At 47.6% G+C, this 14787-nt stretch overlaps 1 protein-coding gene across 2 annotated transcripts in view; it reads left to right on the forward strand.

The window, feature by feature from the left end:
- MVB12B (multivesicular body subunit 12B) overlaps window positions 1-14787 on the forward strand; it is a 177504-nt gene that overhangs the window by 68621 nt on the left and 94096 nt on the right. For both annotated transcript variants that reach the window (XM_033191261.1, XM_033191272.1), the window contains exon 6: window positions 1958-2080. In XM_033191261.1, the coding sequence (XP_033047152.1) occupies window positions 1958-2080 (123 nt within the window). The remainder of the gene's footprint in view (window positions 1-1957; window positions 2081-14787) is intronic.

A 14787-nucleotide genomic window follows, 5' to 3' on the forward strand; every position in this document is an offset into this window, starting at 1 on the left:
CCCTAAAATACGGAGGGGAAGTCAAAAGTCAGAAAGGGTGTGAGGGGATGCCAGCTGTCTTAAAGGAAATAGATGTTCACTGTCCTCGGTCAACTGAAATCCAAGTGTACCAGGTACTTGGTGTGGCAGATGGTTTACAGCCCCCTCAGCCACGTGCCTCTTCCCTGGCCAGGCCTGGGAGGTGCCATGTGTCTCCCTGAGGGCTCCCAGAGACACTCCTCCTCAGCTTCTGAGGCCAGCCTCCTGGCTCAGGCGTGTACTCTGCTTTACTCGTGTTCATTTGAGCCCAGAGCTGCCTTTTTATCAGCCAGGGCCTTTCCTGATAGCCTAGACCCGGTGAAAGCAGCAGATGAGCCCTTGTGGCATTTGCTTGAAGCATGCGGGGAGCAGGTACCACAGAAATGCAGAGTTTCACCTCTGGCTGTCTTCAGCTCTGGCATCGGAATGCTCTGTGTCAGGATCATGTGGTTAAGAAGGACTCTGTGATCATTCCCTTCCTACACACTCAAAAATCCTGTTTTGCAACATGGTTTACACTAATTATGTAAACAGGACTACAGGAGTAGGAAATAGAATAAACATACTTCAGGCACCTCAGAAGCACCCATTTACATACAAATGGCAGAAACCAGCAATTTAGTAATGAACTTTTAAATCTAATTTCAGTTGCTATGTGTATCTTTAATTATAAACTATCCTGTTGTAAAAAGATTCCATTTTTAACCAGTTTAACCAATTTTAAGGAATAGATATTTACCAGTATGTACCTTGATAAAACCAAAGCCTTTTTTCCTTTATATCACTTTGGAAATATGACTATAGTTTTATTTCATCTTGGGGCAACAGTTCTCTTCCAGAGGAAGACAATTCCAGTGTTATTTTTAAGCAAGGAAAGAGAATTCAGTATTCAGAACTCTAAGTCACTTATTCTTAAAAGCGGGCACAGTTTTACGTGTTACTTTGCAAGGGTTTGGGATTGTCAGTTGGGGAAGATAGAAAGTTCACATTCCAAACAGCACCTCCAAAGCCTGGCAGCTAGAGGCCGTGGCCCGGATGTGGAGAAATCAGTGCAGCTCACTGGAATCACTCATCTAAGAAGACAGGACTGTGGTTTTACATGGTTCCTGTGGTGTCCTGAGAAGCTTATTAGGGGTTCCCACAGAATAAGTCTTTTTAATTTTTTGAAGAGATTATATTCCTCTACATCAGGTCCCAAAGATGCAGTTCTGTGGGGCAACTGGGAAGTTGGAAACTGAATATGGTGAAAATGATCCCGTCACTATTCCTAGGAGCTTGGCTGTCTCCTCAGCACTCGCGAGTGTGTGGTGTAGTAGGGGTCAAGCCTGTAGTATCTGTGTGAGGGAAGTCACAGGAGAGCTTGTGCGGTCTCTGGGAGGCCCCTTGGTGTCCACTTCTAGTTATGTGGTTTGGGGGGCAAGTTTTGCAGTGTGAAGATGATTCCCAAACTGACCCTGAGAATGAGGCCGATGGCAGGTGACACACAGCTGGAAGAGGCTGTATCCTGAGATTGGGGTGTGTTATAGAGTAGGGGGCTAATTCATCTCATGGTTAAAAACCAGCATCTCCCTATCTGTCTCTCCTGACTGCACAAAGGACTTGATGTGGATCATGATGTCATACTCTACAAGGAAATGGTAAAACAGAAAGAAGTTTGGAGAAGCAAGGGAAGTACCAGTTGGAGTAGGAAGGCAAGCTCAGGGAGGGTGACACAGGCGGCCTTGTCCTGAAGGCCTGCCTAGATGGAACAGGTCACCCTCATGTGAACTGTGATGCCCAGAGCACAAAGGAGGTGGTGAAACCCATTTCATGTGGGGGGCAAGAATTGATTCCCTGGTGTTTGAGGCCATGACTCTTTTAAGTTAGTTGGTTTCCTTTGTCACTCAGGTAAATGCTTTGTGCTAACCAGAGCCATGAAGATTTCTCTTTTTTCCTAAAGGGAATTGAACAGCATGGGGATCTGGTATCGAATGGGCAGAGTACCAAGAAATCATGACTCATCTCAACCCACAACGCCTTCCCAGTCATCAGCTGCTTCCACCCCAGCCCCCAACCTTCCCAGGTGAGGCCTTGTTGGGGTGTCTTGTGTTGTCCTGTGGTCTTGGGTCCCTGCACAACATTTTAGAACACCACCAAGTGTCTGCTGAAATAGTGCAAAGGACAGCTGAACAATTTTACAAGCAATATATCTTTAGAGGAGATTTTTAAAATCCACTTGGAAATCTTTGCATTACGTGAATGCAAAGGCCATTCTGTGGTCTATTTTGTACGTGTTCTGCAGGCTCCTAAAACTGCACATTATGCAACTTAAAATTGGCTTTGCTATTCAAAAGAGCTGCTAGCTACACACAGACATGTGCTGTGTAGCCATGGAGTTGGGATCACTGGCCTTAAGGTCAAATTCCTTCTCTATCTTGGCCAGCAACTCATTTGCAACCCAGGAGGGTAGGTGAGTTCTTATATTCTTCATTTTCATATAATTTCTTTTTCTAATGATCTACAAACTAAGAAATGGGTAGTTTGGGTATGAGAGAATAGTGAGGAGTTTTTCAGGAAATGCTAGTTTTAATAATTGTCTCCACAAAGAAACTTGGGTGAGGCAACTGTTTGCTCTGCAACTGATTTCAGTCATAATAGAGGTAGTAACAGTCTCTACACTTTCTGCAAAAATAATCCTGTCAAATAAAAATCCTGTGCATCACTAGGAGTAAACTGAGGGCAAGGAACAAACAGCACTGATGGATTAAGCTTGAGAAAGGGACTGCAAAAGTAAATAAAACAAGAATAGTGAGGCAGCAACACTTAGGGATTGACGTAACATAAATGAGAATGGATCTCAAAGCTTCCACATGGGTGAATAGAGATGAATAAAATCTGTCAGGAACCAGACAGAAGAGTCACCGGTGGGTCTTCCTGGGCCCTCCACAATACAGCCTGCCCTCCGGGACATGCCACCAGCTCTCTGTACTCTGTTCCTCTGTGCCAAGCCTCCGCCTCACTCGGAAGAATGCGCTGTAATGAGCCCCCAAAGCCCTGAGGACTCTGTCCTCTGGGACATCCCCCTATAAAGACAATCTGGTCTTTCTTGTGACAGTTTCATAAACCAAGAATAGTATTTAAACTTAACTACCCCTGGAATTGCCTGGAACTTTAGAAGGAGTTTTCAGTTTCATTTGGCATAAAAAGTTAGAAATCGCTAATGAGTCTCCCAGAGTTGCAGGGTGAACATTTGAGTCTCTGTTAGGTTCAGGAGTGTGAGGCTAGCACCGCGCATCAGCACTTGTTCCTCCGTTTCTGAGCGAGAGCACTGTCAGCTCCACCCTGGAGGGCACTGCCGAGAGTCACTGTCAGCTGTGCTCAAGGCTATCTGAGGTGTGTCACCTGTGCTGGGGGGTCAGCTAAGGCCATCACCTGTGTGTTGGGGTCCTCCATCACCTGTGCTGAGGCCCATCGCCTGCCTGTACTCGGGTCCGCTCAAGTTTGGGCTCCTTGCAGAGGCTGGAAAGCCCCCCTAGGAGCAGTTGCCCCTGAAGTCGTTACAGCTGCTCCCTGCTGACATCATGTGGTTTAGAAGGGCCCAGAAATGGGCACCACCTCAGTCAGGTTTTGACTTTCTGTGGATAAAGAAAGAGCTCCAGTTTTCTCAGATAAAGCAGAGAGAGTACTCTCGGAAGCCTGCCGGTCACTGTGAGAGCAAGGCCACTTGCACCTGAAGCAAGACGGCTGAGAACACTGAGCCACCAGCAGCCTGGCAGGATTGCAGGGCAGCGCATCAGAACCAAGTGTTTATAAGGCTTATGTACTTTATCACCTCTGCCGTACAGTTTATGGTTTACAATGGCTGCAAGGAAATTGGATCAGTTTTGTTTTACTTGCCAAATAAAACAAATGTCAAAATAGTCAATATAAAATGTATTCTAATTTGGCTGAGTTAAGTCAGCCAGTATGCAGTAGGATAATTGAATGTACTTTAATGCTTCCAAGTAAAAACCACTTGTCTGTCCCAAGTTGTCCTGTGCAGTAATTTACAGGTAGGATGCACACCTTGTGAGCCTCGTCCATGAGGGTTTTTTGGTTTTTGTGGGATTTTTTTTTTTGTATTGTTTTCCTATCCAGTATCTTTGATTTTTTTTAAATGAAATGTTGATTATTCATTCAAATTTTTCCATTGAAGACTAGCAAGGATGAGTATGCTGTTTTATTCGTTGAGGCTTCAGGTATCTACACTCTCCAGAGGAGGAACCTGATCGCCTCCCTTCTGGTGAGCAGCAGTGGCTGGGGCTTGTGCTCCAGGTGCTAGGGCCTGCAGGGCCTCACACCAGCTCCGGGATTTCTTGTCTTCCCTCTCCCAGCTCGAGTCCCAGACATTAAGTTGTGCTGGCAGCCTCCTCCTCCCTTCCTGCCCCTGGCTTCTGCACCTTTTTGCTCTGGGTGCTCCCTGCACATGAGGTGTGTTTGGCAGGTCTCAGCGCAGAGGACTCCTCTCCCAGGAAGCCCTCCCTGAGGCTCCTGGACTGGACCTGTGCTGGGTCTTCTTCTGTGAGCGCTTCCGGGACATCTTGAGTCAGTGGGGTGGTGTGGGCACGTGGTGAACCTCCGAGGAGCTCCCCAGCGCCCACCTGAATCCAGGCAAGCATTCAGTTTCACAATAAATGTGTCCCTTGCAACCCCTCCGGACGACTCCCTGTTCCCTGAGCACTGCGTGGATCTTTTCCGATGGTGAGAGTAATCCAGGCTTGTAGAAAATTGGCAGAACGTAGAAAGCATGAAAAAACAGGAACTCCATTTCCCACGAGCAAATGCTTATAACCTTTTGTTATATTTCCCTCATCTTTTTCTTGTGTACTTTTTACATAGGTGATATCATATCGTGTAATAGCAAGTCTGTGTCTTGCTACTGTTTTCTCAAGTAGCCTCAACCATAAACCTGAGAACCCACGTCCAGTGCGGTCTTTGTGTGGCGTGGATCGAGCCGCTGGGAGCGCGGTGACGCAGCGCCCTCTACTGCCCAGCCGTGGCGGTGGCAGGGAATGCGGTTCTGAGCCAGAGCTGGTGGCAGGCCCTTTCCCCGCAGAGCGCTGGCCCAGGCTGGCCGGGAGGACCTAGGAAGGGGTGGGTCACAGATCTTGCTGCTTTCTTGAGTCTGTGTTCTTCTCCAAAGCCAAACCATGTGCTCCGCCTCCGTTTCTTGTGTCATCACTCAGATTTCAAAGAATTCCCTGCCATTTTTTGGAATGCCGTTCACTCCCGGCTTTATTTCAGACAAAAGGTGGATCTTTGCATGATCTGTAGGCCATCACCTGAGGACCCGTGGTTCTAGCAGCACTGCCTTCTCTGTCCATAAGCAGGAACTGCCTCTAGAAGCAGGAGCTTCCCGCAGAAGCTCTGTTATTGCAGAAAATGCTGTGGTGTCACCAGCTTTGGAGTTGTCCTTTTGGAGCGGTCAGGTCCCCTGGGCTGTTCCAGTGAGTTGGTGGCTAAGGCAGTAGAAGGTAGCTTGGCAGAGCTCCTCTCCCTCACAGTGACGCTTCGTCTCACACGCAGACATCGCCACACACCTCTTGACTGTCTCCTGATGAAGAAGGGGCAGCCGCTTCTTCTGGGACCCAGAGCCTCTTCCTTTCCCTGGCCGCAGGCACTCCATCCCCTCTTTGCCCATGTCATGCATGTCGATCAACAGGAGAGGGCTGGCCTCGGGGCGGAGGCACGGTGCCATCTCTGTGGCCCTCTTTGGGGCTGGGCCTAGCTTTGTGAGTCAGCCTCGGGCGTGCGATCAGATGATGGGGTTTCTGATTTTGGCTCTGTGCAGCTCTCTGGGGCAGGGGAGCCAAGAGAGGAAACACCTTCCTGGCCTCTATCAGAGCAGCCCCTCCACCGTCTCTCACATGCAGGGCATCACCTGTTTCTGCTGGGAAGAAAAGGTTCCGCTGCTGCTGCCAGGACAGAGGTTGGGAAAAGCCCCAGGAGGCAGGTGGGCTCACAACCGCTGGAGCAGCCGAAGCCCCCAGTGTGATAAGTGAATGGCTCTATGTCAACCCAGGAGGAGGCCCCTGGTGAGCTGCTGCCCTGTAGCTCAGCAAGCCGCAAACCATGGCTTGATAAAGACATCAGAGGCACGCTTATCAAATTTGCAGATGATACAGAGTCATTAGGGTGAGCTGACGTGCTGAATGACAGAATCAATACTCTGCATCTCCTCTGCAGCCAGAACAACCTGCTGGAACCATGGGAGGTGATGGGCGCGGGCCGAGAGGGCCTCCAAGGTTCAAAAAATTCCATCACACAGGAACCAAGCTGAGGCCTTGCTTAGCAGCCGTGTGTGCGATGGCGGCAGTCAGAGCATGGGTGTGTGCAGTGCAGCCTGGTGTGCACAGCGGGAGGCCCTGAGTGGAGTCCTGCTCCTGGAGCGTGTGCACTGCCCCACACCACCAGGCAGAGGTTACCCGAATCCAGTGTCGAGTTTGAGAAATCCAGTTTGGACCTGAGTGGAGACAGGCCAACCTGCTGCAGACATCTTAAGGGTCAATAGCAGCAGAGAAAGTAGAAGTGTTTCCAGGTGTGGATGGGGGGTGGAGAAATGGCTGGGGGCTCCAGAAGACAGAATTAGGTCAGGTGGACTGAGGTTACAAGGAGGTAGATTTAGACTTAACACTTAAAAAGAAAATCAATAAAGACACCTTCCCCAAGGTGAAAATTCTGTGGCATCAAGAAGCTGACCTGAGGTGTGATGCGCTCCCAGATGCTGGGGGTGGTCAGATGACATTTGGATCCTTCAGACTGCAGGAGAATTAGAGCAATCAGCGTTTCTTAAGCCTTATTTAAGAAACGTGTCATATTCCCTCTCCCCACCTATAGAAATTCAGGTTCAGCAGACCTCCGTGTTAGGGCCACAGATGCCCTCCAGTGAGCAGGGAGGGCACAGAGCAGCGGGCCTTGGTTTCAGAGGTCCCCAAGCCACCGTTGATGCTGCTTCTGTATCTGACTTGCAGCCATTGCCTTCCTCCACTCACCAGTGCTGAGGTCAGAGGAGGAGGCATGGATAGTGGAGAGTTGCTGCTGTGCAGCCTCCCTGAGAGGGAAGCTCAGAGGGGCCTCCCAGCACATCCGGGGCCCTTGGCGATGCGGACAGCATGTCTTGGTCCAGGGTAGGCAGGTGTGAGACGATGACAAGTGGTATTCTGTCCCTTTCAGAGTCTGTCAGAAACACAGTCTGGCCTCCAGGTGGCTGGAGTTTTCAGGACATCTTGTGTTTATGTGAACATCCATCCTGCGGGGGCTCTCCCAGAAAATCTGCAACATGTGGTTCCAGTAGCCCCACCCCGCCCTTCCCACTCACCTGGGCTGTCCTCACCATGGTCCTGAGGGAGAAGCTACTGCCCAAACTCTCCTCCCCACAGATGCCAGGCCACGGGCACATCCTGTGACCTTTCCGTGACACTGTCTCTCTTGGGAGAAAGGGCTATTTTCCCCCCCGAAGCCACAGAGCATTTCCCAGCCATTGAGTTCTGACCGGCAGCCTCCCCTGCAAGGTGCAGTTCCTGGGAGCCTCTCGGAGTGTCAGCCACGCCTGGGTTGCCCGTAGGAGGTGACGTGGTGCTCGCTGTTGCAGTCATCTTCCTGTAATTTGTCAGCTCCCAGCAAGTTGTCAGTCACAGGTTCGGAAGTATGTTTCTTAGTGACAGACATAATTGTACTTAACTTTTTGCATGGATGTTATCAATCTGTGACAGATACTCTGGGAAATGGGGCATTTTGATTGCAGAATATCTGTCACATGCATTTAGTCTTCCTCTCAGGGACACCAGAATTCAGTCACAACTTTTGCATGTCGATGTCAGGTTTTGAGAACATAGATCCTTGCTGACCTCAAAAATCGTTCCATCACTCCGATCCCAGGGCTGTCATCGGAAAGGTTAATGGCCCTTCCTACAGGAGAGGAAAAATCATGCTGTGGTGATCTAGAATTCAGGCCGTGCCGCCCAGGCTTGTCCCCTATCACATCATTGTCAGAAGCCCATGAGCGTGCCACACTCCGTCCTGGCCTCTCCAACCCCGCCTTCCCTCTGGACATGGGGATCAACTCCACTACTTTCTGATTAACTCGCAGAGTAAGTCAGCAGTGGGGGTGGTGCCTTAGGTGACCGGCTGGAGCCCTGTTGTCCACACTGACAGCCTCAAATCCTTCAGCTGCCTTCTATCCGTTTTCAGTTGTAAGATGGTCCTTGTACCCCAGATGACATGTGTCACCTGTCCTGTTGTTGCAGGACTTGAATGTGAGGCCCAGAATCGCACAGATTAGGGAGACTGAGTTTTCCTTTTCCTGTTGAGGTGTTTACGGCCTGTTCGGAGTGGCAAAAGGCTTGGCGCTGGAGGCATCTGCCTGTGAGAAGTTTCTCCCTAGGGTTCAGTAGGGGAAGGCTCAGTGCAGAGGATTGGAATTGAAATCTGTGGTTTCATGTAAGGTGCATCATTTATGAGAGGGGTTCTGTGTATCCCGGGTGATTCCAATGACTCTTTTTTTCCCCCTAGTAATAAATTGTGACATGGATTTTGAGCTCCACTTCCATAGTTGCAAGAAATGGTTTGGGGGCAGGTGAGCTGAGCAATGGAGCCTCTGTCCTGGTCCCATCAAAAGAGGGCTTGGCACACTGGGTGTGGTGGCTCATGCCTGTAATCCTAGCACTTTGGGAGGCTGAGACGGGAGGATCACTTGAGCTCAGGAGCTCAAAACAAGTCTGCACAACATGGCAAAACCCCATCTCTACAAAAAAATCAAATACAAAAATTAGCTGGGTGTGGTGGTGCATGCCTGCGGTCCTAGCTACTCAGGAGGCTGAGTGAGAGGATCACTTGAGCCTGGAGGTCAAGGCTGCAGTGAGCTGTGATCATGATCCCTCCATTGCACTCCAGCTTGGCCGACAGCACAAGACCCTATCTTAAAAAAAAAAAAAGGAAGAAGAAGGCAAGGGCTTGGCCCCTGCTTTTCTGGCATGGGGGCCTTCAGACACTTCTGCAGGTCATGTCCAGGCATAACTATGGTTCTGGCTTCACTTGGAAAAATTGGATTTCCTCCTCCTTCACACTAAAGCCACACACGCTTTTTGTTTGTTTAACTCTAAAGACAGAACACACATTTTCGTTGTCTTTTAAGATGAAGACTGTAGCGCAGGGTTCTTTACACAGGGAGCCCAGACATCAGCACTGGGGTGTGAATGATCCCGCTGCGCAAGTGGCACCTTCCAGCCAAAAGGACTGGCAGCCAGCCCTGTCTCAGAGACGAGCCCTCTGGAGGGGTCAAACCTGGACACTAAATCCAAGATAGATCAGGGGTGGGCTTCTGGGGCTCAGGTAGTATTTCTGTAAGTAGCCCGCATTTACATTCTTTGCCTATAACTTTAAAGTCCGTGGTGGCCTGATAACTACACTGGGGAAGGCTTCCTGTTATCTGACCGCCCCCCACCTGCCCTATTCTCTCACATTAATTAGGCGAGTCTCCTCTTGTCTCTGGGGCACACCATTCTCATTCCAAAAGCATCTCTGCTCTGGCCCTCACCATGCACCTCAGTTTGTACCAGCCCCTTCCCTCCTGGAAGAGTTACACTGGACTCCAGAATGCTTAGGATTGGCCCTGGCCAGCCCCGCCCCAGGTCTGTAGTAGCCCACATCACTTCTAGAAAGCCGAGCCCACGTCGTTTCCCTTCTTCTCCTCAAGTTGCCTGCGTCGTACGGCTTGGCATCTCACAGTTCCCTATCATCGCTGCATGTATTTCTGTTTGATCTTACTGACTAGATTTGCTGCTTGCTGATGACAGAGATCCTCATGTTTTCCTTTTTCTCCTTTAAAGCCTCAAAAGAGGCTAGTCACACAGAAATAGCAATGATGATCACATTGCATCACCATTCCTCAAAACTGAGCAAGTACTTTCAACCATGTCATCTCATTGCATGCTCACAGTAAGTGTTCAGTGGAAAATGTGTGGCCCCCAGATGGTAAAGAACTCTGAATTCCAGGTGGCTGGCGTGTGTTAGGCACCCAGAAAGTATTTATTGGATGCATAAGGTGAGTTAGTTTAATGCATAGGACTGGACATCATATTTTATGCATCGCTCCTTCCATCCGTCCTTCCATCCCTCCATCCATCCAGCCAGCAGAGACTTATCATGCATTTATTAGGTATGAGGTACTGTTCAAAGGCGTTACAAATAACTCCTTTAATTCTTTATTTTTATTTATTTTTTATTTTTGAGATGGAGTCTCACTGTCGCCCAGGCTGGAGTGCAGTGGTGCTATATCGGCTCACTGCAACCTCTGCCTCCTGGGTTCTAGCATTTTTCCCACCTCATCCTCCCAAGTAGCTGGGATTACAAACGTGCGCCACCACGCCTAGCTAATTTTTTATATTTTTAGTAGAGACAGGGTTTCACCATATTGGCCAGGCTGGTCCCGAACTCCTGACCTCAAGTGATCTGCCTGCCTCGACCTCCCAAAGTGCTAGGATTGTAGGCGTGAGCCACCGCACCCAGCCAACTCGTTTAATTCTAATAATAGCTCTGTGAGTCGGTTACTATTATCAGCCCAGGTTTAAGTTGAGGAAACTGAGAGCGAGGAGGTTAAATGCCTTGCCCAAGGTCATACAGTTAGTAAGTGTCAGGGCTAGGCTCTTCACCCAAGCAGGCAAGCTACTGTTAGTGTACAGATTGTCACGAGGCCCCCGGCCGTGAAGCCTTTCATCAGGGAACCAAGCATGTGCCTGGAGGGGCTGGTGGGTAGGGGGTTTGCCCATCCAGGTGGCCCCACCACCTTCCTGTGCAGCTTCTCCAGGCTTCTGACCAGCAGCTGGTGAATGAGGACTTCACCGGGCGTGTGGGTGGGGAACTCGTCCTGCAGAGGCCCCTCTGGTCGGAAACCGCCTAAGCAGTCTTAGGGAGACGTGTGAACTTTGGCCGGTGTCCAGCACACTTGCACTGTGGTCGCCGACTGAGGGAACATGTGGAGGCCGCCCCGGGAGGTCCCAGCACCACCATCCTTCCCTCGCTTTGAAGCAGGCATTTAAGCAGGGTTACGAGCAGTGTGGTTTATTCTGGTGATCGTGAGAGCGGCATGAAAGAGACTTACAGAATGAGGTTATTTGAATATCTTCAAAATGCTCGTGAACAGAGCGGTGGCCGCTCTTGGACCAGTATCAAACTTAGTTTTGGTGTCAGAGTAATTTTGAAGGGGAAATTTCATTAGAATGCAGTTCGGTATTGTTAGATATGAATGATGAGTTTAGGCTGAGCAATACACTTTTTGATATTAATTTTTAATACAGCTTCTTAGGAAGTCAGAGCTTCTATTTAATGAAGAATTGACGATTCGTCAATTCAGCTCCCACCTTGGAGCTGGCCTTGGGGTTCGCGCTCTCACATCAGATTTTTGAGAAGGTGTTTGCTGCTTGTAAACGTGTTATCTTTGTAATTTTGGTGACTTTCTGAGTGTCTTATTTTTCTCAGTGCTCATGGTAGTTATGTGTGCTTTTTTGTTGTTATTGTCCTGAGAAGCAGGGTTAGAAATGGGAAATTATTCCCTTCTGAGTCCGGCTCACGAGTGCGCGAGGGCTCTTTGTGCAGTTGGTTTCAGCGCCAGGGTTTGGAGAAAGGCTTTTTTCAGGATTATGAAAATAGTTTTCTGTGTGTCAGAACAGATTTATCAGTTCACTTTAGGGTCGGTTTTGTGAACCAGACCATTTAGAGGAGGATATTTTACCTTTTATCAGAGTGGAAGCTGACAGTCTATTTGCAGGTAGCTCTGTGGAATGTTTCACTTGAGTCTCTCAGTGTAAATCTAGCTGCCAAATAAAGTAAAAATGGGCATTAAACTAGTGATATTTCCCAGGATTTTGCTACCACCCCCTACCCCCCGCCCTAACTATGCTGTTCTATTTCGATGCAGAGTTTCAATTATTAATTGGGATATTTAATAAAATCCTTTGCTTGCAGTTACTTTTAAAAGGCCTTTTGAGTTTATTTGGGTTCGGTTTTTGCCAGTGGGTAGGGTAGAATTCAATCTGAATATCCTTCATGAGCAGCAGATGTTTTGTTTCCAGTTGAATAATAATATTAATAATTATTATTATTAGAATAAATGCAATTATTATTATCATCATTATTATTTCAGCTATAATTTTCTGGGCATCTTGTGTCAGACATTGTGTAAACATTATATATACACATATATATATATGCACACACACACTGATGGATAGATACATAGTTTTAATCTTTATAACCATGTTATGAGGTGAATAATTGTGTCCTCATTTTATTTTGTTTTGGTTTTGTGGGTTTTTTTTTTTTTTTTTTTTTGAGACGAAATCTTGCTCTGTCACCCAGGCTGGAGTGTTGAGAAGACTGAAGCTTGAAGAGATCATGACTCATCCGAGGGCAGTTAGGATTTAGAGAGGTTGTGAGCAGAGGAGAGGTCTCGCCGTAACGCCCTGCCTGCCTTCAAGGAGCCTCAGGGCTTCCTGATTGAACACTGACCCTCTGCTGTGAGCTCAACCTTGCATGGGACCAAAAATCACCATCCGGCCTGTAGCCCACATTCCACCTCCTCCTCAGTCCTGGCTGTATTTTGCTAAACAAATTGTTTTCCACAGCTTTTAAGATGGATTGGGCAGGGAGGAGACAAATGTTGCCTTTGGCTCTTTGATAGAGGATGTGCTGCATTCAGTCCAGACTGCAGCTTGTCCTGTGCTCTCACGCACACAGCCCTTTATGAATCTGACTTTGGCAGTCCCCTGACTCTTGAATTTTCAAAAAGCAGATATTTTAGTAGGCTGGAAGAAGATGAAAAGCTAGCAGTGCCCATATGTTCCTTGTTTTTAAAAGTAAGGTCAGCGAGGTTTAGAGACTCTTTAAATATTTCAGTTCATAAGATTAGACTAGATCATCTGGAATGGAAGTGTGGTGCCCCTGGTCCCAGACTTGCCTTTTTTCTTCATTTCTTTTATATGGGAGGTAGGTGTTTTGGCATTGCAAGGTTCAAGTGTAATAAAACTTAAATGTAGTGAATAAATACCATGATTTGGAGCGTTGCTGCGGCTATGAAAGTTAGTTTCCTTTCTTCGTCTTTTTTTTTTTTTTTATTAAGTAATCAGTGATTTGAAAAATAGCAGATTGGTACAAGGATTGTAACTTAAGAAACTGAAAACTCCCATGCTTTAAAGTATAGTCTTTGACATTTTTCTGCGGAAGCATTTTCTTCACTCATTTAAATCTTCCTAGGCTGAGATTAAGCATTCATCCTGAAGTGTACACTTGAATAGTTTGAAATTCAACACAAGTGTATATTTTTAGTTAAGACATTTTCTCTTGGGTTATCAGTGGTCAGCGATGTAGTGGTGGTTTTGCTTGACCCCAAGATATTTACAGAAGCCTAGGAGCAAATATCTAGCCCAACCCCAAGTTGGGACTGGGTCTCGATTATTGGTGCAACACACCTAATGTTTTATGCCTCTCACCCAAAAAGTGTTTTTACAGCCAGGATGTGCCCATAGCCACCAACAGTAACTGCTGGGAGACACGTCAGGAAGAGGTAGCTGTGGTCATGTCTCTTATGACAGCCAAAAGCCCAAAACAGGAGGGACCCTACCCTTCTCCCAGTGCACAATGAGTGGGAGCTCTGTGTTCTGGCCGGCATTTCCCGTCACGTTCAGTAGGACACGTTTACTCTTCATACTTCTTCAATTCTAAATTTCAGAAGTAATTTGTCACTTTAGAGGAGGGCGTCATTAATAACCATTATTTAGAACTGTCGAGTCTTCCTCTCTGTGTGTGTCTGAGTTAAGCATCCCCAAAATTGGCCTCGTTGGTGGCAAGCAGTGCCCCACATTGACAGATCAAGACTACCCCACCCCCACTGACGCCCTCACAACCCAGTTCTTCCCCGTCTGCCTTTAATCACCGCGAGGGGGGCAACAGGGAATGGCTACGGCATGTCCTCCTGGAATTCATTAGTGTTATTACCAAAGACCGTGTTGTAAATTGAGATTTTTTTTTTTTAACTGCTTGGAAAAAATTTCTCCTTAACTATTTCATTTTATTGTACTTCAAAAAAAGAAAGAAAGATTTTTCTTGTCAAACTTTTGGAGCAGAATAATTCAGAAACCCCGACTTCAGATCCCACTGGGTGTGGACCCTGAGTTGTAAATGAAGCTGAAATCACATCTGGTTACCCTTGAGCTCTGGGATGAGGGCCAAGGAAGAACCCCCAAACCTTCCAAGGGGTGGTTAAGAAAAAGAATTGCCATTCAATGTATGTTAATGCGCATTGTTATTCTTTAACATTAGAATTCCACTAAAGTACTAATAATTACTGTTAATATCTTTCGGTGGAAACTTACAGTAAAGGAGCAGTAGTGGAAACAGTATTTAAAGGCGAGCTGCTGGCATGATAAGAATGCAAATAAGCGTTATTAGCCTAATGATTTTGCCGTCACCATGGTCGTGCAGCAGCAGTGTTGTGAATATGTCATCCGGCACCCGTGAATTTGGAAAGTGTGTCAAAACACAACTTCAATTAGTTTGCTCTAATTATGGCTCTGGAGAGTTTGTAACTACATCACTCCTCATTAAAAGAGATTTTCTTATATGGATTAATATAATATACAAAGGAAAGTTTCAAAGTTCCCGACGCCATTCATTCCCCCCACGAATGAGCCAGGGCAGGCCTGATGGATCCGGATCTGGGGTCTGTGCCTGCAGTGGGCCCAGGCAGGGGGCTGGGGC

This window comes from Trachypithecus francoisi, unplaced genomic scaffold (genome assembly GCF_009764315.1).
Source record: "Trachypithecus francoisi isolate TF-2019V2 unplaced genomic scaffold, Tfra_2.0 Contig01585, whole genome shotgun sequence".
Lineage (NCBI taxonomy): Eukaryota > Metazoa > Chordata > Mammalia > Primates > Cercopithecidae > Trachypithecus > Trachypithecus francoisi.